The sequence below is a fragment of the Eleutherodactylus coqui genome, chromosome 6 (genome assembly GCF_035609145.1).
Source record: "Eleutherodactylus coqui strain aEleCoq1 chromosome 6, aEleCoq1.hap1, whole genome shotgun sequence".
Taxonomy (NCBI): Eukaryota; Metazoa; Chordata; class Amphibia; order Anura; family Eleutherodactylidae; genus Eleutherodactylus; species Eleutherodactylus coqui.
In genome coordinates, this window is record NC_089842.1 from 200,549,177 (window position 1) to 200,573,950 (window position 24,774).

Consider the following 24,774-nt stretch of genomic DNA (forward strand, 5'->3'; position numbering starts at 1 on the left):
AGTCTTTCAAGGGATTGAACAAATGTCATTTAAACCAAAGGTCTGGAGGGGAGGGGTGATTGTTTGCCAGGCTAAACACATTGACCACTTCTTTACTCATGTGGTAGAAGGCAATGTCTTATCTTCACACTAATTAAAAACCTGCTGTTAGAGATTCTTCGCATAAACACACGCCCACCTGAGCAAACAAGATATACTACATTTACTTTCGCTAATGAGGGAAATGGAGAAGACTTCTAACGAAGTGTAAATGCTCAGCATTTGTATGCAAAAAAAGTCGTTCATTCGTTCAAATGACAATCGTTGCGTGTAAATGGGGCCTAAGTCCAAGAAAACTTCTTCTTTTTTTCTCTTTCTTTGTCCTTCTTTTTTTTTTTGGCCAAACACTGTGGAACCAGAAAGTATAACTCCTGACTCTGTTTTTCGACGCATTGACTTCCCCATAGATGTCACTTTTATACGGGACATTTCTCATTTGCCTACGCGTAGCAGCTGGTGACGCCATGAGCAGCTCATTCGCGCTCGCTTTAGCCTGTTCGAGAATCATACAGTTCTCGCTCATTTGTTATCCATTGTTGCACATTCCTATATAACACACTGAGCAATCAGTGTTTAAACTGCCCAGCAAGTGAAGGAGCCGGCGCTTATTTTTATACCGGTTGAAGCTGAACAAAGAGCAAGAAGCTCATGATTCTCATTCATCGTCCAGTCGTTGCCTGCATTTACACTGAACTATATTGTTCAGTTCCACTTGTTTGATCAATTTTCTGAACAATATAATCGATCAGGCTAAACGCTAAAATGGTAATATCAGGCATAATATATTATCAATATTCAACAATAGTTGTTTTTTTTAAACTGGAGTTGGTATATTGATGCGGCCTCCACCCAAAACCGACGGGACTCCATCACTGTGTCAGACTCCACACAGCGACAAAGACTGATGTGAATGACTTACGCTGCTGTGAAATATTTTGACACTTTATTTAACCCTTTCCAATCCAGTTTATATCCTGGTTTTCCTAGGGGGCTTACTCTTTTTCTGCCATTATGCAATGGTGCTAAATGCTGGATAAAGCCAGTACTGTATGAGGTGACACGTTGGATAGGCTCCGACAGCAGAGAGGCTGGTAATATACAATAAGAGAACTCAGACGGACGTCTTCTAATATCAGAGCTGTACAGCCTTAAATCATAATGTCTTCAGACGTCAGACAGTGGATTGGAAAGGGTTAAGAAGATGGGATTAATATGTGAATATGGCAGTTACAAGTAGAATTCCAGAGTTCCTTTTGTTTTTCGATGGGACTGTTAATTAGCATGTTACTTACCCCTTTCTATTGTATTTGTAATTCTATTGGCTGGAGATCTAGAATTATTAGAAATATAACTTTTTCTTTTCTTAGGAACTGAGCGTTATTCTATCTGACTCTTGGGAGGTGACCTTGATAACTCTTTACGCTTTTTTCAAATAGGAATTGATGATTAGGTCAGGAAGGCAGGAAGTAAGCTTTGTCCCAAACTGAAGTGGCACCTTCCCTTGTTTTGACTTCCACTGTCAGTTAGATACAAGAGAAGGTCACTAAGTACTACTTCTCTATTTCTTTATCTTTTTGTTATAGATCAAAAACTTCAATATTAAAAACATAGCCGCAGATTCAAGAAAATTTATGAGCTTGGTTATGCTTAAGATAACTTAGGATTCAAAGTCAGAGTCCATTTGATTGAGCGGTTCCAGATCATATCCATGTGGAGAACCTAGGGTTACATGGTGTCTCCCAAATCAGGGCTCATTCACACTGGGCTAATAATATTTTTTTCCCCCCATTTCTGTACTCCTGAAACGGAACAGAGGAAGAGAAATGCATAACTGACGCTAATGCCAGTGTGGATGAGCCCTTATCCTGGTATATCTAGAAATGAATCTACAAATGCATAGAGATTTCTATCTTTGGTGGTACGGAGGTTCCCTAGGTCACAGGAGTCTGGGGTTCCTACTCTGCATGGATGGCTTGACACATCATTTTTGTTATCTATAAGCAGAATCTTCTTTTGTATGGATCTATACTATGCTATAAAATTGATTATCTACAATATTTTCTTTGTAGCCACAAAGCCCGTCTTGAACAGTATGCTGCGTGACCCATCTCTGATCCCTGACCCTGTTCTTGCGAACCAGATCAATCAGGTAACAAACATTTGCCAACCACAATCAGTTAAGATAGCTGGTAAAGAGACAAATACAGTACATGTATGTATACTGCATGCTTACTAGAGTCAGGAGAGGTGCCATCACTCCTTAGGGAGGGCACCTAGAAGGTGAGTGAGGAGACTTATAAGGCCATGCATGCTCCTCTGGGAAATATATGCAAATAAGAAAGGTGCAACAATACCTCTGCCGCGCCACCTATTGGATGGCAGCATTCCTGCAATGTCAGAGCCTTTATACAGGTCTTTGTGGTATTCTTCCATCTTTCTTATTTGCATGTAATTACTAAGAATGTTACTTGGGAATCCATGGTCTTGTATATCAGTTCACATGGCAGATACTTTTGCTGGAGGACGAATTTGGAATTTTAGAAATGAAATGTGTTTTTATCCTTTCTTCCATATAAATGTAACAACCATATTATCAATTTTTCCCCTTTGCCTAGTTTATATGTATATTAAAACCCCTGCTTTTATGTCTTTTTCTCTTTTCTAGTGTATTGTCAATGACTGCTGCAATGGACCCTTGGTGGATTGCATCAAGCAGTATCCTTTTAACATTTACACATCTTCCTCAAACAGCAGCTTCAGACAGATGTAAACATTCTCCTGCGTGTTCAAGTCTATATTTTTCTGCTCGGAGTACAGTATTATGGTATATTTCTACTGATGTGCTAAAGGTTTTTGTCATTGCTTTGTTAACCAAGCAGCTGAATAGGTCTGAAATGTGACAACCAGCTTTCTCAGCTAGAAATGTGCAAATTATGGTTTGTCACTTCCTCTCCTCTTGCTCGGTATAGGTCATTTAAAGGACATTAGGCTACGTTCATATTTTCTCTTGAAGACTGTATATAGAATTTTGTGCCAAAAGTTGGATTAGATTTACTTGGAGAAAAGCAGGAAATCCTTTCCCAAAAAGGCTTTCCTGCTTCAAAAACTGCACGGGGGATTCCAGCATCATAATAGAATCATCACCTGTCATTCTGCCCGCATGATAATGAGTTGGTAAAGATAAAATAGGAGTAAGGACTCATGTGCAGACCCACTTGACTGAAAACAAGTATCCACAAAAGCACTGCTCACCTGTGTTATCTGTGTGAGACATAGCACTTAATGGATTTTTAAAATATGTGGCCACTGCCTGCCCCTGCGTTTGGCTGTTCACAGACAAATGATGCAGAGACAAGGGGGAGAACCAAAGGCCTTTTTACACGCAAAGATATTCTTTCAAATGATTGAAAGTTTTAGCAATCTTTTTGCATAAAGTGTTAATGGACACTAATGTCCATTAACACTTTATTATCTTCATTTGCATGTAAAAGGACCTCCAGGAGTTGTTTGTAGAGCCCAGCATGTGACTAATCACATGCCTAGCTATGCGCACAGCTGCATTGTTCTTCACCTGGCTCCCGGCAGAATACAATGTACTCTCTCGGCTCCTGTAGAGAACACAGCATCTATTGAAAGATACTTTATTTTTCTGTGGCTGAACGATGGATTTTAGGTTCACCTTAAAATCATCCTTCAGACAAAAAGTGCATGATGGCAGTGTTTACATGTAACAATTATCGCTCAGTTTCGGTTGTTTGAACAAATTTTGAGTGATAATCGTTACGTGTAAATGGGCCTTAAGTGCCGGGTTCAAGACCACTTCTCCAAAAGGCGAGTAAAAAAGCTCTATTGAATCTTGGGAAAATGGCTACATGTTTCAAAGCTGGACTGGCTTTGAAACATGTAGCTGTTTACCCATGAATCGCCTTTTAAAGTGATGGTCCTGCGTCTGGCATACAGGATAATGAGAGGACTGCTGTCATTGCTCCCAGTCTACATGGCCTAAGCTGTAAAGTGACAGAAAGTGTGAGCCTATTTTGAGTGCTTAGAGGTTAATGTGAAATCTATATTAATTCAGAAAAGAGAAATTAAAAATAATAAAGATTGCATCTGACACCCCCTGGCAAACGGAAAAAGGACACCTCAAGTCCATTGGACTTGAAGCCACTTGTACAGAGCTGTTCTGTATTGTGGTTCATAGAGGGGGTCCTGAGTAGGGAACACCTCCCAATATAGTTCATATGTTCTAATAGGGCATATAAACATAGGTTGCCTTCATGAGATTGCCCCTTTAAAAAAAAATCTCTATCATAAAAAAATGAAATAGGTAATTTTCTCACAATACATCCCCTTTAATAAGAAGGTTTTCACAGCGTCCCTTGCTGTGCTTGTATCCTATGTAATATGTGGTTATGTACTGCCGATGGAGTAATAGCAGGTTACTGGCAGCTGCTATGGGTCTCTGGTGCTTTAAGGTTGTTGAATCCCAGGGATTTCCGCCACTCCAACGAACAGACAAGTGTTTAGTATATTAGCCTGAAGTATTAATGCACTTCTCTTATGCCAAATATAGTACTCCTCCTGCGACCCTGCCTAAGCCTGTACACAGCCAACAAACTGCTAGCATTATAACTGCAGCTATTGGCAGCCAAGAATGAGTTATAATGGCTTGTAATGGCTTTGTGGTTTTAAAAAATCATAGCTGGTGAGGAAATAATTGATTAGCATTTGATAGAAACTATCAGGGAAATGCTTGATTGGCCTGTGGAGATATTGAGAAATATCATCCTTGTGATATGAAGTGGCATTACCTTGCTAGCTTTGACTTTGTGCATACTCAAGAGATTTAGCTAAAGAAACTACATGTGACAGGCCATTAATAAATGTGCGTATTTGTACTCTCTGCAGCCTTACTTGTAGGAGATAACAAGTACGACATGCGCTTTACACGCTGAACACGAGTGAAGAAGTATGATTGTCCGTCAGCATAGAATGAGGTGTGTTACCTGTCTGTATAAGATTGCTAGCTCCCGTGAATAATGTAGATCGGAGGCTACTGAAATATTAAACCAATGTCAGAGCTTATATATACAGAAAAAGTGTGCGTTCAGATCCTGTATGGTGGCACGCAGGGTTCCTGTAGGTCCCTTTCATAGACTATAGACACTCTATGTGCTGTAGGGTGACTGCATGCAAAGCTTTGGGGGGAGTTGCGCCCAAGTTTTTCTGGCGCAGCTTGCTTATTGCTAACTTAATACAGCCTGAGGTTTCTTTTCACATGAGTGCATATCGGCCGGCCATTTCACAGCCGGCCGATATGCGCTGTGATCTGATGCATCGTTTTTACGTTGAGCCCAAAACATAGTTCTGGAACTATGTTTGGGCCGGAATACGTCAGGCCGCTGCATGGGCTCCTATACTAAACTCCCTCCCTCTGTTCTCCTCCCCTTCCCTGTACAGGCTTACCTTTACTCCCCGCTCGGTCTCTGCAATGGGAGGGGGAGGGGGCAGAGCTAAACATCGATCTGCCCCCTCCCATTGATGGCTATGGACAAAGGGGCTGGGTGTGGGTGGAGCTAAGCAACTTCCTGGTCCCGCCCCTTGTTCATAGCCATCAATGGGAGGAGGCGGGGCTGACTGGCGCTTAGCTCCGCCCCCTCCCATTGCACAGACGAAGCAGGAAAGAAGATGGGTAAACCTGCCATGGGGAGGGAGGTGAAATGGGCGAGGGCCTGATTAGGTCGGCGCATTTGCGCCAGCGTCACCAGGCTATATGAATGGGCGCACAAACGTTTGATTTGTACGCCCGTTCACCATTTTTTTCGCTCCCAATATATCGTATATCGGCCAGCCATATGCACTCGTGTGAAAGAAGCCTCAGTCAAAGCAAAGAACCACTGAACAAGAGGGATGGAAATGTAATAATTATACAGCGTACAGCCATCCTGAACTTCTGGTAATATCAGCTATTTACCCAAGGTAACAGCTGATCCCCAGGTTTGCTTCAAAGTAAGAATGGGCTGTCTTGATGAAACAGCCCCTTTAAATGGGTTACCTTCTGTTGAACCTTTTATGCTCCATGACAATCATCTCTTACTAAGATTTCGCTCTTATTGTTTATAACATCTACCCTTCAACTGATTGAAGGAGTTCTTCTTGTTAACAGATACATGTTAATATACAACTCCATGTTTTTATTTATAGTGAAAGCTAGATGCTTTTTGAAATGGTTAAAGGGGTTATCCCACAAGCGATTGATTTTTATCGCCTCTCCACAGGATAGGTAATACAAGTCTGATGGGTAGGACCTTACTTCTGGGACCCCCCCCAACTGATCACAAGAACGGGAATTCCGTGTCCCCCTTTCTTTCTCACTGTACCTATTTCAGTTAGGAGAGGCTTGAGCAACCCCATTCATTTCAGTGGAACTGCGAGAAATAGCCTAGTGCTCAGATATCATCGGCAATCCCGTAGAACTGAATGGAGCAGCCGCCTGTATGCTCAGCCGCCACTCCATTCAAGCTCCTCATCACTGGATAGAGGTGCAGTGAAGAGGAGAGGAGGACCAGGACCCCAATCCTAATGATTGATGGGGTTCCCAACAGGCAATAACAGTCAGTTGTGTAATAATCCCTTTACCGTTCTGTTTCTTAGCCCAGAGGCATGTTTTTCTATCATGGAGGTTCCATTGCTTACTTGATACTATTTTGTGCATATTGATATGTGATTAACATCTAATCAGTGATTCAGTTAGCACAGGCTATATCCAGTTTGAGTACATTCATGATGATGATTTACCATTGACTCTGGGTCACCCTATGGATCAACGCTCACCGTTTTGTAATTTCTTTTTGTCTAGAGTACTTTTGGAAATTCAGTTTTTTTTACGAGATGCACCTTTTTGGAAATGTCAGAAAATGTGGAATTACTGACGAGAACACAAGCCTGATATATATTTATGAATGTGGCAGCTGTTTTGCGCGTAGCCTGTGAAAGATACAGCTAGTAACAAGTTTTATGGGCCCCACAGAGCCTTAGTTGGCCGGAGCTGCATAAGCCCTATGACTTATGGCCATATGAAAGTGTTACATCAGGGCGAAAGTTTTCAGAAATTACATGTTAATTTCAGGGCACATAAAATAGTTAAAAATCAATGGAAAGTTTAAGGTTTTAAAAGCATAATGTCTTCTGAAGGATTGTGTATTGATTTTAAATATAACTCTCTAATTATATATGCACAGAGTAAAGCGCAGAGACAGGCTCTTTGCAAATGGCAGGGGGCTATTTCACAGGAAGGGTTCTGAGGATTACGGGAAGCTGGGCCTCAGATTTTCGCTGGGCGGAAAATGGCCTGTGAGATTATTTACAAGTTTTGCCTTTTGGTCAGCGGAATACATCAATAACAGGTAGTAACATTATAGACCATCTCTAAGTGTTTCGGCCACTATTACATTAGGAAATCGCTTTGAAGCTCCTGTATTAATCCCTGTTTGTCCTCACCCTCCATCCACTTATCATCTTCCTCTCGCTCCTCCACTCCCCGTGGATCCATTTATCTATTTTTATTTTTCAGCTCTTCAGCCCGGTCAGGACTGCGAGTTTCATTGGGCAAATGTGCCTACTATTTGTAGAATAATTTACTGCTACTCAAGGAATTCATCATATAGAGTAACAGATGTAATAAAAGTCTTTACCAGACTATTTCTCAGCAGCTTGTTGGTCCTGGCAGGACCGGGGTGGAGATGGCATTATTGTTTTAATCATTGCAGGTTCGTTCAGCCCACAGCGCTGTTAAAAAGTATATTGGTGTCCTCTATAATAAGATTTATACTGGATGGTTTCTTATCTTCACATCTAATATCATGTTTGGTAAAGACAACCATACTAAACATATCATGCAAGTAGTACAGCATTTATATAAGACAGCCCCTGTCCATGTGTCTTATTAGGGCATATGGATGCCAGAGGGAGATGTCCCAGAATAGAGAGCTGCTAAGGACAAGCGTCTGGCCCCCGTCTAAGTATTGCATGATTCATTTGATTGGCTGGATGATTGTTTTTAGAGAATTTAGGTTGGTTTAATGAGATAACCCCTTTAACCCGTTCCCAATGTCCACCATACATGTAAAGCGGATATTGGAAGGTATTTTTTGGGTCAGGATAACTCCAATCTTGGGCATTTAAGCCCTTAGATGCTTCAGTCAAAACAGTATGCAGCATCAGTGTGATAAGACAGTTAAAGGGGGTTCCCTTTGTCACCTGATGATGACAACCGCTGCAATGCAATCACAGGATGCCAAAGTGTTGTCATGGAACCTGGATCCAGGTAATGGCGTTGTGGGCCATCATCTTAGCCGTACAATTAAACCCTACAACAGGCAGATTATAAGGGGATGATAGTACAGGCACAACACACTGCAATACAGAAGTATTGCAGGTTATTGCACAAGCAGTCCCACGATGAAGTCTCCTTATAGGGCTAAAAACAGAACTTAAAAAAAAGTTTCATAAAATTTGTAAAAATACATACAGTGCCCTCCAGAATTTGGAAACACCCCATGTTTCAAACAGCAAACCACTAGTCAGAAACAATTCTGGGACGTTTTCCACAAACGATGAAAATCTATACTGACCCAGAAACTTATAGTCCATTTAAACGCAAAGATGATCACTTAAACGACAGTTTGAGTGACAGCTTTGAGCGATTATTTTGCATAAACTACTAAGTAGCTCCTCAGCATGCTATTATTAGCATGCAAATGAAGCCTTTCGCTGAAAGCAGATAACAGCTGATGGTCTGTTATCTGCATTCAGTTCCATTGTTCTCCAGAGGCCCGAAAGAATGCTATCATCCCTACTCACATAGGACTCAGTGTTCGGTGCTGATAAGCAGGAATGACTGTTTTCAAGCTGGCTTGAAGTCAGCGATGAACGAAAAGTGCACAATGGGCGGCGTTTAGACGCAGCGATTATCACTCAAAGGATGGAATTTTGAGCGATAATCATTGTGTCTAAATAAACCTTTAAAAGTTGATTCACTGCATACCTATCGTATGTGAGGCTGTCATGCAGACAAAGGAGGCATACTTTGAGGAGTCCAAAGTTTCAAGCTATTTATAGATTGCAAGAATGAGTTGGAAGATTGAGCAGATCAGATCCACAACTGATTTTAAGTCAAAATCTGTACCAATGGTGCGGATTTTGACTCTGTTTTTGATGTGGAAATGCAATGGATTTTGCTGCAGAATTTTCCTCTGCGGAAAATCTGCAAGCTTTTTGCTACATGTGCACTTACCCTAAGGCTGCGGTCACACGGGGCGGAAATCTCACGGAGCAGGACTACTCAGAAATACTGCGGCAGAAATGCAGTTTCAAAACTTGCGCTGTTCGGCGAGGGTTTTGAAGCGGCTTCGCCGTCTGCATTTCGCTGTGGCCATCTTTCCCCATAGAGAGAAGAGATGGCCGCAGCGGAGATGACTATAAAATTGACATGCCGCCCACATGTCAGTTTTGCAAATATCGTCCCCTTTGCTGCTTTATCCCGGGATAAAAATTGCCGGCGGAATTTCCGTGCAGAAAAAAATTCCACAGCAATTCCGCCCTGTGGGAACCCAGCCAGTGTATCCAAATGTGCTTAATTAAGAAGTTGAGCTTATTGTTTACAGAAGTTCACTTTCATACATGACTGCCAGGTCCGCATAAACATATACACGGATAGGCTGCTGGTCAGGCAGCCTGTTAGCAAAGAGAGCCCAAGAGGAATCCAGAACTCTGAATAAAATGTCTTCTTTCTTGAAAATTACATAAGATGTAAATAAAGCATGGTCATATTGAGTTAGCGCAACGGAACAGGCAAGACATAAAGACTGCTATTGAAATAAATAAAATTGTAGAAAGCACTTAAAATGCATAAAGACGTACAATTTGTTTTTTGATGCAAGAAAAGAAACGCATAAAAAATGCATGTTTCCTTGTGCAAAAAATTAATACATAAAAATACATTTCACACTTTTTATTTATCTTATGTTATTTCAGTAAAGAAGACATTTCATTCAGAGTGCTGCATTTCTCTTGAATAAAAAAAAAGAGATAATAGGCATCGCTGCATCAGTAAGAGTAATAATATTAAAGTATCATGTTATTTATCCCACATGGTGAAAATAAATGCACAGTAACCAAAATCGTTTGGGTTTTTTTGGGTTGTCTTGCCCTCTAAAAAATGAATAAAACAGGATCAAAAAGTTGTATGTACGCATAATACCCATACAAACTACAGCTTCATCATTCAAAAAAAGTCCTCACATTCCCCATCAACAGAAATGTAAAAAGTTATGGGGCTCAGAATATGGTGATGCAAAGCAAATTTTTAAAGGATTTTTTTTTTTAAGTAGTAAAACATAACAAAGATTTTATAAGTTTGGTATCGCCTAAATCTTACTAATCTGCAGAATGCAGTCTACATGTTGTGTATACCACACCACGAACTAAGCAGAATTGTGTTTTTTTGCTATTCAATGACACTTAAAGGGGTTGTCCCGCGCCGAAACGTTTTGTTTTTTTTTTTCAACCCCCCCCCCCCCGTTCGGCGCGAGACAACCCCGATGCAGGGAAGTAAAAAAAAACCGCTCAGCGCTTACCTTAATCCCCGCGCTCCGGTGACTTCTATACTTACCGGCTGAAGATGGCCGCCGGGATCCTCTTCCTCCGTGGACCGCAGCTCTTCTGTGCGGTCCATTGCCAATTCCAGCCTCCTGATTGGCTAGAATCGGCACGTGACGGGGCGGAGCTACACGGAGCCGGCATTCTGCACGAGCGGCCCCATTGAAGACAGGAGAAGACCCGGACTGCGCAAGCGCGGCTAATTTGGCCATCGGAGGGCGAAAATTAGTCGGCTCCATGGGAACGAGGACGCCAGCAACGGAGCAGGTAAGTAAAAAACTTTTTATAACTTCTGTATGGCTCATAATTAATGCACAATGTACATTACAAAGTGCATTAATATGGCCATACAGAAGTGTATAGACCCACTTGCTGCCGCGGGACAACCCCTTTAAGCATTTTTACTAGTTTTTCAATACATTATATGGTACATTAAATGACTCAATTCAAAAAAAAAATTGTTCCACTAAACACAAGCCCTCCTGTGGCTATGTCAATGGAAGGTTTTAAAAGTTATAGCTCTTGGAGGGCAAAAATCAAAAAAATTGATGCAATTGGAAGGCAAAAATGATCCAACATCCATATAATTCTTGTAATGATGAAACTAACATACATGGTACTTGATAAAGACCCCTTTGAGGGTTGAAACAGATTATACTCTACTGCATGCTCTTATGGCTTCCTTGGTAAATAGTTCTTGGAGTCAGAAGTTTACAGTTATAGTCCCATCCAGCAGCGCCACTGGTGGGGGTTTGCTTCTATTCATTAGACACCTTGGTATGTTTCTTCTTTCGTGAACCGCTCATTTTAGGTACAGAATCTCTTTAAAGCATCGTCTTAGAATAAAGCCACCCTGGTGACTAATGGATTGCAGAAGTGATTGCTGTTTTAGCTATTAATCAAAGCTACATAATGTCGCGTTTTTATTTAGGCTATTCAATATTTCTTACTATATCTTTTTCTGGAAAAGCCAGGGAATAACGAATATATCAGCCATTACTGCTCTCAAATTGGTTGTCACTAAAGATGAGCGAGCGTACTCGCTAAGGCAAATTACTCGAGCGAGTATTGCCATTTTTGAGTACATGCCCGCTCGTGCCAAAAGATTCGGGGGGGGGGGGAGAGAGAGATCTGCCCCTCGCTCTTCCCCGCCGGCCCCTGAATCTTTTGACACGAGCGGGCATGTACTCGAAAATGGCAATACTCGCTCGAGTAATTTGCCTTAGCAAGTGCGCTTGCTTATCTCTACTTGTCACCCCTCTTTCTCAGCAAGTCTTGGAAAGCTAGGTGACAACTCCTCTGAAAAGTTTTGATAGGGGGTTAAAACACTTTATAATCTATTTAATTTATAAGTGTAAACATAACAGAATTCGACATTGCTAAAATTGTACTGCTATTGAACCCTGACTACTTGATCGTGCAGCTCTATTGGCTACGAGCATGAAGTACTTCTAAGAGAAAAGCTGTTGGAGAAGAACCTAGCCTTTTTAGGTAAGACACGTGTATGTGATTTTTTTATGTAGCAATCAGAAAGTGGTGACTTTCACATATCTTGTCGCAAAATGAATCACACCCCATCCGTTATCTATTTCTGCTCAGATGTTTTTCTAAAGTCTCAGTTGTTACTGTAATATTTGGTTTTGGTCCGCTGATAAAGATGTACCTGGTTTTATCATTATTTATTCCAATCACTTACCATGCACAACGTGGCATTTTCTTGAATGCATGTTGAGTTACATAAGTAGAATGAGGCGGCACATTGACCTGTAGGGACTTCATTTGCAACTATAACTGGGTCCAAGACTTTATGTGTTCTATGTTTTTCATTCATGGAAGTTACCTATGTTGATTATCAGAATGTCAAGGAACACCCCTAGTCCCACTATAGCCCCTGGCATTAAAAGGGTAATTTGGGACTTTTTCTATTGATGATCGTAATGCAGGGACCTGCCACTTAAATCTCTGCAGATCAGCTAATTCCCGGGGCCAATGTCACTGCAGTCAGCACAGGAGGTAGATTACACTGACCATAGTGAAGTGGCCTGGGTTGGTATTGCAGGCGCAGCTTCCATTGAATTCAATGGGAGCTGTGCTGCAATACTAACCCAGGCCGCAGCGCTTTGGTCAGTGTTACTTGGGCTGGCAATAGTGACAGTGGCCTGGACATCAATTTATCACCAAGGATCCAAGTAGCAGGTCCCGGTTTTTCTCTCTCCCCCGCCACCCCCCCCCCCCCCCCCGCTCACCCCCACCACCCATGAGCCTGCTCAGACGAGATTGCACTTACTCTAAAAAAGCGATGCTCGCTCGAGTAACTACCTTATCCGAGCGTAGTGGCTCATCTCTACTTATTATACTTGCCTAGCAGGCATGGTCCGGGCCCTCTCGCTGGTCTCTGGAGCTCCAGCAGGCTTGCTACAGTCCTCGGCTGCCCAAAGAAGATCGCTTCCTAGTTACGGGATTCATTAATCTTCCCGCCTCCAGGAAGTGATGGCTGTGATTTGGTTCTCGAGCACGGCTCAGCCAATCAATGCAGTGCTTGGTGGACCAATTACAGCCATCACATTGTGGAGTTGGAATTTATGAATTGGCTGAGCCGTGGCATTGATTAGTTAATTTATAAATCCCGGCTCCACAAAGCTCTGCATTGATTGGCTGAGCAGCTCTCAAGAACCAGTCACAGCAATTACTTCCTGGAGGTGGGATTTATGAATCCCATAACCAGGAAGCGATCTTCTGTGGGCAGTCGAGGACTGCAGCAAGTGCGCTGGAGCTCCAGAAAGCAGCAGGAGGACCTGGAGCAAACCTGCTAGGTAATGTATTGCCTTTTTTAAGTAATGCAGCTAAGGCTTATTTTCAGGGTATATTTTATTCAGGCTTATATTTCAAACATCCCCAAAAATCAGGGTTGGCGTTATTTTTGGGGTAGGTCTTATTTTCCGGGGAAACAGGGTAAATACTGTAGATGTTTCTGAGTCATCTCCTTTGGCCTGGCTATTACCAATCAATGTTTTTAGGAAAGTTTAATGACAATGAGTATACCCAGAATAAAAAATGTCCATTGGTGTCATCAACTTTTCCAGACTTTTGAATGTGGTCTGGTATGCTGTTATTCAGGGGTATGGAAAAGGGGAGCGGCAGCCTGTGTCGTTGCCATATTGACAGAAATCAGTAGGCTGTAAAGCATGTTGACAGAGGAGGACACTTTAAGGACTAGATTTGGGGTAAAAACAAGTATGATTTTTAGTTATGAAGGTGTTGTTGGTGTAATCTATTCTCTGTATGGAAAGGGTGATGCAACCCTCCTGTGTTGGATGCAGTGCCGTCTATTACAATAGGTAGAGGAACTGGTCATTGGGAGGGAGAGAGTTTGGATGATTGATGCTGAACACACTCTTATTGATTTAGGGCTGAGCAGGAAGTCTGTTATCTAATACATTGTATAAACAGCACACCCTTGCTGGCATATAATTAATATTTTATTACCATAAGTAACTGCAAGAAAATGCTTTAGTATGTGCTGCACCTTCCCGGCCATGAGATAAGAGCCATCGTCTTAGTCATATGACACCTGAAAAACAAATATGGGAATACGGAATGTGAAGTCCGCCCCGGGTTTACCCATTTTCATCAGCACTTCGGCAGTGCATTCACTTTCAACAAGGCTGTTTTTCGCTACCAATACAGGATGCTTTAAAATATAATTGGGGATATTAATGATATTTCTCCAAAGTAAAGGTGTTTGACCAAGCCATCTACTAGTAATATTTGCTTCTGTCGAAGTTGGGAGACAACCAATATGGCTGCCATGGCAGCTTCCACATCAAGATGTGCAATGTGTGAATTCGGCGAGGATATCACTCCTGCATTTGAATTCTGCCACAGTATAAATTGATATATGCTGCAGATTTAAAATCCGTCCTGCAGGTCAATTGGTGCTGTGGATTTCTTGATTTCATTCACACCATTTGTACTGTAAAATGCTGTAGATTTTCCACAGCCAATTTCACTATGGAGAATCCTCAGTATTTACGCTATATGTGAAGACGCCCTTAAAGGGCTTTATGACATTAGAAATAGATGGCTGCTTTCTCTCAGGAACAGCGCCCCACTTGTCCATGGGATGCCATAGGCTACTGCAACCCAGTCCCTGGTTTTGCATGCTGTTGCATTGAAATGAATTGAACTTTACAAATACAATGAAATATCCTGTTCGGTTGACTACAAGGTATAGCATTTCAAAGTTAAGTACACAGTAGTATATTAGGAGCTTATATAAAACATTACATGTGTTCCTCTCATGGCGGCTTCCAACAGGCATTTTCCAGCAGAATAATACTCGGCTACACACAAGGGGGTCACAGGAATGTCTCCACAACATTGTCACACTTTCATGACCTGCCTGGAAACCAGATTCATCACCAATAGAACATGTATGGGTCCATCTGGGACGCCAACTTCGACAGCCTATGAGTTTGCACGATCTAGAGGCTCAGTTACAGCAAATGTAGAGTGATATGATGAGGGATACCATATGGAACCTCTATGCTTGCATGCCCATCCATATCACATCTTGCATCCAAGCTAGAGGCGTTACAACAGGGTAACTAGCACCTCCATGCCACTCCCCTCCTTCACCATATCACATCTTGCATCCAAGCTAGAGGCGTTATAACAGGGTACTAGAGCCTCCATGCCCACCCATATCACATCTTGTATCCAAGCTAGAGGTGGCCCAACAGGGTACTAGAGCCTCCATGCCCTACCGTATCACATCTTGTATCCAAGCTAGAGATGGTATAGCAGTGTACTAATGCCTCCATGCCTGCCCGTATCACATCTTGTATCCAAGCTAGAGGTGGCCCAACAGGGTACTAGAGCCACCATGCCCTACTGTATCACATCTTGTATCCAAGCTAGAGACAGTACAAGAGGATACTAGAGACTTCATGCCCGCCCATATCACATCTTGTATCCAAGCTAGAGGTGGCCCAGCAGGGTACTAGAGCCTCCATGCCCTACCGTATCGCATCTTGTATCCAAGCTAGAGGCGGTACAACAGGATACTAGAGCCTTCATGCCTGTCCGTATCACATCTTGCATCGAAGCTAGAGGCAGTACAACAGGGTACTAGAGCCACCATGCCTGCCCATATCAAATTTTGTATCCAAGCTAGGTACAACCGGATACAAGAGCCTGCCTTTAAAGCTGCCTGCACACTGACAGATTTGCATTGCGGAATCTGGAGCCGGCATCCGCCTTGGGTCCTGCAGCAAATACCGTCTTTAGCATGCTATGGAAAAAGTCATTCTTCCTTCATACGAGCGGAAACCAATTGTGATTCCTGCTCGCAGAGGAAAAATTGCAGTATGCTCCATTTTTGCGTGGATTACACGCAGACAGCTTCCATTGACAGTAGAAGCCCTCTAATCCGTGACCCATCCGCAGAAAGGTCGCAGATTCTGAGTCATTGTTAGGCGATGACGCGGGAAAAGCAGGAGTTAAAAAAAAATATCTGTATTGCGCATGTCTGACACTCTGATGCCGCTGCTGCCAGGGCCGGATTCCACATGCGGTATCTGAACCGCCCGTGTGCAGGGGGTCTTAGGGTTCAGTTTTGCACAATAAAGGATCCTTTTGCTCTGACATTGTAATCACTTATTACAACGTTACAATCACACAAAGTTTAATTCGATTCCGACAACTGCTGCTAGGGGCTGGATTTGTTAAATACAATGAGTGTACGTTCTATCTACCACATTTTTTACATTACTGCGTTTTTGCGGTCAGTCACATGACCTGCCAGCCTTGCAACTAAAGGGTCCCATTTCGCATAGCTGTTCACAGGACCCTCTGACATGAGCTGTTATCGCTGGTGGAAATGTAATATAAACGCTCCATCTTGGAAAATGAAAGCATTGTAAAACCCTTGTTGAAGTAAACGGATCCATTTGTAATACTATATTTTTGTAGCGAGTTATGTATTTCCCGCATGTAGGTATTGATGGTTCCAGCCGTTTTGCTGTGTTTGCCCTTTACTTCAGATGGTTTGTGTGTGTGCAGTGAATTAACACTAGAGACGTTAGCAAATGGTCTCTGTGAAATCCTTGTCCCAAGTTGATAGATGGATGTGAGGCGAGCGCACAACCTTTGGGAACCATCATTAATTCTAATCAAAGGTGAAGCAGAAAGAGCGCTGGGAAGGCAGTGTCAGCAGCCCAGCAGGTGTGAGGACTGGACCACACAGCCTTCCCTGTTACATATCCAGGTCATTAGTTAAGGATGGATGGAGACATGAAGCAAGGCCGTAATGGGCCTCTACAAAATGCTAGAGCGTACTCCAGGGTTTCAGAAGTCAAGGGCAATGTGTTATGACATACTGCGGGCTCGTCTGATCATGCTAAGGCGCCTGGTAAGGGAAAGATAACGGCGCTCAATGTATGATTAACCTTGTCATAGACAAACACTGTTATGTAGTAGCGTAGCTCCGGTCATGGGGAGGGTACAGATTACATCGGATGAAATTAGAAATACAACTCCGCTATATAGTGACGACATTGAAGAAACCTTACTTAATGAAACTAAATAAAAATAACATGAATTGTAAGCGTTAAAGTGCTCTAAACTGTCCCCTGAGTTGTGAATTGTTCGGCCTGTTCTGGTAGATGTGCTCATTTATTGGTAATGCTCAGTTCACATCACCTTTCTAATATACATTTAGGGTAAACGTTAAACATACAGGAATAAAGTATACAAATGTATGCCATTTTAAGGATACGTGCCCCCTCTTTTTTCTCATATATATATTAAAGGTAGCCATACGTTTCCATACACTATTATCCGTTTTTTCATAAAAGCGGTATATGTTTTTCACTGTAACATCTTTTTTTTTTTTTTTAAATAAAGTTTTGTAGTGAAACTTCGTGTTTTTGCGGAGGGGTGTGGCATTTCAGAGCAAAAAAAACATACATTTAATGTATGGAAATTTACAGATTTAAGCCGCTCTCACACGGACAGGTCGGATTCCACATGCAGGAGCCCGCAGCGGAATCCAGCCCTGTACCTGGTATATCCAGGTATAATGGAAATCAACCAGAATGGGAGCAAACGGACCCCTTTCCATTTACTTTCTGTTCTTCTGAAACACTATTAAAATCAATGGGGGGGGGGGGGGAATTATCTGTTTTAATTCTGTTTTCTGCTCCAAGAGTAAAGCGGAGAGACTGAAAGCCCAAATGGGGCCAGACGTAGATGTGAAAGGAGCCTTACGTGTCTTATTTCCATACAGGAAAGCTCCAATGGGGAAAGGATGGTTGTCTCTAATAAAGTGGCCATTCAGGGTATTTGCACGTTTGGATGTTTTTGTTTCTTTTCAACTTATAAGTTCTTGCCTTCTTTGTAGATGAAGACCAGTTGCGTATAAAGGGCTATGATAAAACTCCTGACTTCATTCTGGAGGTGCCTGTAGGTGAGTGATGCAGTGCATACTATGGTGTTCATATCATCTTGCATATGTCATTGTTGCTTGTGGCCTGAGCTGATACTACTGAGAATAGTTTACTAAAGGACACCACTGAAACAACCGATACTAAGGTAGGCCTTTACCCCGTGGAGCTCCCAGGTGACCTCCCTTACAAACACCAAGTGTGTACCATAGTGACAGGTTACAGAGCGCATGAACATCTTACACCCATTACATGCAGTTTCTGTGCCACCACTCTAATGGAAGACACCAAAACGTACTGACATCTTCCTGACCGCTCTGCATAAACCAATCTAGAAATACTTGAAGAATGCCAGCATCTAGCCGGCATTCTTTCATCCTACCACATCAACTATAGCATTAGATAAGAGTTGAAGTTGCCCCACTAGTCTGCATCAGTTTTAGCCAAATTTTTGAATGACAAAAGTCCATTGTAAGTGGCTCCTTTACTAATGTTGTTCTTGCTCTTCAGCTGTCGAGGGCCATGTTATTCATTGGATAGAGAGTAAAGCATCGTTTGGAGATGAGAGTAGTCACCGCATGTATCTACAAGATCAGTTCTGGAGCTACTGGAACAGGTGAGTCCCCCTGCGTAGGACTACAGTGACTTTACTATATATATATATCACACAATCTACAATTCAGTCCCTTATCATATCTGACAGCTTCCTTTCTTTAGCAAAGCTTCAAAAATTAATGTCAGTAAACAGTTGTCTAGAGACTAACATCATAAGGTATGTCATAGTTTAGTGTTAAGATTTACCTTTATCCTCCTCCATGATAGGTCAACAGACTAGCTTCATTGCGATTTGGGAGCTAAGTTCCCATTGATGGGTAGAAGGAAGCTGTCACACTCTACTGAGCACTATGTCACATAATTTAAAATTTTCTCTATTTTTGAGCTTTGTTGATACTCCCATTGAAACTAATAATATGATAATGAGCTTTGTATTATAATCGTTTGGCTTAGATATAAGCGAGGGAACAAGAGGATAAAGAACACCTACCTACTGGTCGGCAAGACTTTCCACAAACTTGTGAAGTAGCCTGCTGGTAAAATGAGTCTACTAGACCATCAGATGTAACCTGACTAGTGGTTGGGGATTATCCTGCTTGGTCTCCATTGCAGCCATTGCAATGTAGAACAGTGTCTTTTGCAGCAAGTAGCCTCCTAGTGAGAGACCAAGCAACACAAGGCAGATCTGCTGGGGACTTTCCACATTTACAACAGCAATAGAGAGGTGGAGGTTTTAACAAAAATCAGAGAACTGTAGAAAAAAAACATGTTGTATGGATTTTGCAGCAAATCTGCCGCAGGTTTATTTGCACTGCAAATTCAGTACCTTGTGTCTTCCCAAGACTCCCGATTCACATGCACTTGCCCTGAAGATGGTCCTGTACTAACTAGTCTTACTTTCTAGAATTCTGAAAGAGCACTTTCCTGATACAGGAGCTTTAAACTTCTTCTTAATTTGAAAGAAATCTGTGTTTCTGAAATCAAGTTGCCATCTTGACACGAGTCCTCAGCCAGCCAGGACTTCTGCCAACATTGTAACTGTTTTCATATTAAGAAGCTGATGCCGTTATCGCTCCCTGGTAATGTCTCTGCTCCTCACCATAAGGAACACTTCATTTGCAGTAATTAAGAGCACTCAAGCATTTTCATTGCCCTGTTGATGAGAGACTGGGCACTGAAGTATCATGAAGGCCGTGCTGTGGCCTCTGTAGGCTCGCACAGGCACTTTAAATGCGGCTGACCCGTGGGTCTATCGCCAACATTTACAGCTCTGTTTCCTCTTTTCTTGCTAAATTGTTTTACGCCTTAAAATCTTTCAGGTTTGCAAAATTCTAAGTTCTCTACATTCATGCAATATAAACTATGCAAAAGGTAGTTGTAGTATCTGTGGTGTGTGTATTATGTTTTATTAGTACATATTAATGAGGTCTTCCCAAGACATGTGATTGTTGCACTCTGACATCAGAACGCTCTTCTATATAGTGATGCAAGGGATTCACACAGTGTCTGTTACATATATCCTTGCTGGACGTTCCTCAGGTGGCTGGCGCTGTTATGGGACAGTGACAACACTTCTTGAGGGGTCACTTTTGGGGGAAAGTCATTCTGGCATTGCTGTGCATACGCTTCAATTGTTCTGTGCCTTTATACATATCAACTTTATGAAATTTCACCCATGACATACACCCGTTCACACTGTGGCATATCATTTCTCTGCCCATTTTTTCCCTCACAGTGCCCCATATGGAAGCAAGGCAGTCACAGTGCTCATATAACATGGACAGCCATCATTCGCCCATAAGTGATAGTCACTACTTCAGTGTCCCATAAGTACAATTCAAAAAGATCCCATAATTTCCCAGCCTGAGCCCATGGGATTTACTCACTTTTACCATGCTGCCGTAGACCCAAATATCATCAACCAAAGTGCCTCCAAAGTTCCCTAGACATAGCTGGAACAGCATTTCACTTTTTCTATGCTTCCACACTATATGATGTCTAAAGCCGAGAATTGCATGGCTTAATTATAGAAAAACTGGTAAAGGTGGTCCAACTGGGTTTTAGCACTACAGACCAGTCCGGCCCATATTAGTAGACTTGGTAGCTCTGTGCCCGAAAACAGCTCCCGCTTCCTCTTAAGGCCTCTTTTACACGGGCAACAGCGATTTTGCCATGAGAAAATCGCATCTTTGCTCCTGCAATTTTTCATCGATATTGCTGCTTTTTTTAAATAATAATCCTATATTACATCGCGGCCGCTTGCAATAAACACACGCAATATTTTATTACGAAAGTCTATAGGACTTTCCTATGTTAAAAAACGCATCGCACAAAAATCACACGATCGTGCGCTGCGATAAACAAGGCGGCTCCATAGGGTAACATGGGCTACCAGAAAAGCGCAGCTGTATACAGCATGTCGCAATTTTTTCCGCAACATTGCATCAAACAGAATATCACCAATGTGAAGAATTCCCTAGGAAAGCATGGGCTTCACATAGATGGGATTTGTAGCGCCGTCACTTTGTGAGAAAATCGTGTGATTCTGTCGTCCGTGTGAAAGCAGCTTGAGAATGAGATAAATTAGTATATTGGTCTTTAGGTTTGTGCTTAATGTTGGAAGTTTTTGGTGCATGCTTTATAGTTGTACCAATGCCCAATAATATATTGAAATATTTCCAAAATGTATGTCAAGTAATCGTGATCATACTTCTATCAGCCTTCTGAATTTTCTGCAAGGAGTGACTCACTTCACTTACCAGCGGGGGCCATAACTTCCAATCTATGCTCACATAGTCATCAGAGGGAACTGATGAAGAAAAGCGGCCTTTCTGTAGTGTAAATGTATATCCTCCGTGGACCCTAGACTGTTCCTTGCCGTTATCCCGTACAGTTAAGGAATCATTGCAACGGCACTAGAATTATATCTCTCCTATTACCGCTCTTAGGGGTTCCTATATGGGGGGATTGATTCCTTACTACTTGCTAGTTCAGTATCTCATTCTGCTCATTAACTCTTTTTGCTGATGGTATATATAGTCTATCATTTTTTATATTGTTTACATACAAGGTATTTTCATCTTGCTTCTATTTCGTATTATTTAAATAGCACTAACATAATTTGCATAAGCACTGAACATAGATTGCAATCATTCACATTAGTCTTGACCTCTATCACACTGTAACAGGAAGCCTTATTAAAGGGTTGTCCAGTTACAATTAACTTCTAAGAACTACATCCAAATAGTTAAAAAATTCCGGCAATTCCCCTGGTCTGCGTTGACAGCGGAAGTCAGGTGACTGCTCCTCACTAGTCAGAGACCAAAGCGTTACCTGGCATCAGTGCTCACATCCTGGGTGTCATCATGCCAGGAGTTCGAAACGGTGATGCTGCGGCCTCCGATTGGCTGCTAGAGGTCACCTGATTTCTGTTGTCAATACAGACCCAGAGAATTGCAGAACTGCTGGAACCTTGATTTCCGAGCTTTGTATATTGCTACCTTTTATTATAAATCTGCATATATGCTTATTCTAATGCTTTACGCCATATGCCTTAATTAAGGGTTTCTTTGCAGTATCCAGGCACCATATCTGTGAATCTGATAACATTTGCATCACTTTTCCTGTTGGAAAGTTTTATAAATATTTTTTATTAGTTTATACCCTTAGAAAATGTTTTCCGCCACATTGACCTTCCTTAAATTATATTCCCCAAATATATTTTCACAAAGATGAGTAAATTAGAGTAGTAAACCTTTTCCCTCATTTCTCGCTCTGGTGCTTTATGTAGAATTCCATTTCCAAGTCCTCTCTGCTTCATCATCAGCGATATATTGATTGCCAATTTGTTTGGAAAGCTCCTAAAATTGCACAAAGATTGCTAAATTTGTGCAATACAGAAAATCTCTAGGCATAGATGCATTGAGATCTACATGTAGCATCTGGGGTAAAGCACACGTAGCGACACTCATGGGGTCCTCTACTAGGAAATACACAGAGCAGGCTTTATTCTGCTTCACCTAAAGAGGCTTTTCTAAGGTTAGATATCCAGGAATCTGTCAGGTATGGAGCGGGAAGAGCCAGTCATGCACAGGCAGTTTCCACTTCTCCACAGGCAGCCAAGGCTAGGCCACCAAAGGTCAGCCTTCATGTCACAGTACGACAGCTGGTTGACATGTTGTGATGCCAGCCTGCCACGCTCTGCGGTTCTGACCCTGACTACACTGGAGGATTTTTTAAGCAGCCTGTCTTCAGCCCTGGCACAATGAATATTCTTTGGTGAGAACAGCCTTTTGTTAATGAACTTGTGACTGTAGCTAGTAGTGATTCAATACACCATGTAATGGATAGGTACCTCAAGATCTTCAAGCACTGGTCTCTTGTATTTAATGAATTGGAAATAGTTTGGATGTGTTTGGTACCTACTGGTAATTGGGAAACAGAAAGCATTGGTCAAGCTAGACTTGTGTATATATCCACAGGAGGCATGCTTTATGCTTTCCTAAATGGGAAACGGAATATTCAATTTTTAATTCTGATTAATCTGTAAGGGCCCATTTATACGAGTAGCAACTGACAATATAGAATGTTGATCAGTGCTCCTTAAACTTCCGTTTACATGCAGCTGTCATCATGAGTATGTAAGCTGTATGGAGACGAACAATCGTTAAACGGCTTTTCCTGAGACCGAAAGCTTTTTCAAAAGTGATAGATTGGTGGGGATCCGATTGCTGGGACCACCACGATTCCAAGAACGGGGGTCCACTTAGTTACCAAGAAAACAAAGTGGAGATCGCGTAAAGTGGAGATTGCCGGGTGCTTGAAGCTCAAGATCGCTCAGCTAATGCACTGCAGTACTTCTGTACTGCAGTGTATTATCACTATTCCTGCCTATGACAAGCCATGCCAGACTCAGACCCCATTAGCTGGAGTCAGATTACCATTGGCTGTCTGCAATTTCATGACAGAGGGCAGATGACATCACAGAGGGAGCGCCCTCCTTCTGTTAGCCCCATTCATACCACAATCAACACTGATAACGGCATGTAATGGGGTTAACAGTGGGGATCAGTGTTCTAACCAACCCCCTGTTACAGCTGGAGGCCAGCTGTAAGTTGCAGGCAACTCACTCTGCAGATGGTGCAGGCTCAGCTCCTGAGTCTATGCTATACATAGGACACTACATCATTTTGTGGGAACCCCTTTCCACCCAGGATTTATATATATATATATATATATATATATATATATATATATGTACACATACACACACACATGCATGTATACTGTGGCGGTAAGGGTTTAATACAATTGTTCATTCCCATGGAGCTTGCACTATTATGTATTACAGTACATTCCGTTTACATGATGTATTCCTGACAGACTGTTTTATACCCATATAAAAGATGTGATCATTGACAGACGAGTGTTTAATCCTCATTTTTGAACTAATAACTATTATCTATAGACAAGGCAATGATCAGAAATAAATGTTCGCTTCGCTCATCATCAGCTCATATAAATTGGCCTTAAAGGGGTTGTCTCGCGAAAGCGAGTGGGGTTAAGTACTTCTGTATGGCCATATTAATGCACTTTGTAATATACATCGTGCATTAAATATGAGCCATACAGAAGTTACTCACTTACCTGCTCCATTGCTGGCGTCCCCGTCTCCATGGCTCTGTCTAATTTTGGTGTCTTCTTGCTTTTTTAGACGCGCTTGCGCAGATGGGTCTTCTCCCTTCGGCTCGGCAGCAGCGGCGTTTTGGCTCCGCCCCTTGTACGCGTCATCACGTAGCTCCGCCCCATCACATGCGCCGATTCCAGCCAATCATGAGGCTGGAATCGGCACATGTGACGGGGCGGAGCTACGCGATGATGCGTGCAAGGGGGCGGAGCCAAAACGCAGCTGCTGCCGAGCCGAAGGGAGAAGACCCATCTGCGCAAGCGCGTCTAAAAAAGCAAGAAGACAGCGAAATTAGACAGAGCCATGGAGACGGGGACGCCAGCAACGGAGCAGGTAAGTGAATAACTTCTGTATGGCTCATATTTAATGCACGATGTACATTACAAAGTG

At 42.3% G+C, this 24,774-nt stretch overlaps 1 protein-coding gene across 3 annotated transcripts in view; it reads left to right on the forward strand.

Moving 5' to 3' along the window:
- Positions 1-24,774, forward strand: part of CDIN1 (CDAN1 interacting nuclease 1) — a 318,129-nt gene that overhangs the window by 165,946 nt on the left and 127,409 nt on the right. For all 3 annotated transcript variants that reach the window (XM_066605852.1, XM_066605853.1, XM_066605854.1), the window contains 5 exons: positions 2,109-2,188; positions 2,705-2,754; positions 12,122-12,189; positions 18,101-18,166; positions 18,654-18,759. In XM_066605852.1, the coding sequence (XP_066461949.1) occupies positions 2,109-2,188; positions 2,705-2,754; positions 12,122-12,189; positions 18,101-18,166; positions 18,654-18,759 (370 nt within the window). The remainder of the gene's footprint in view (positions 1-2,108; positions 2,189-2,704; positions 2,755-12,121; positions 12,190-18,100; positions 18,167-18,653; positions 18,760-24,774) is intronic.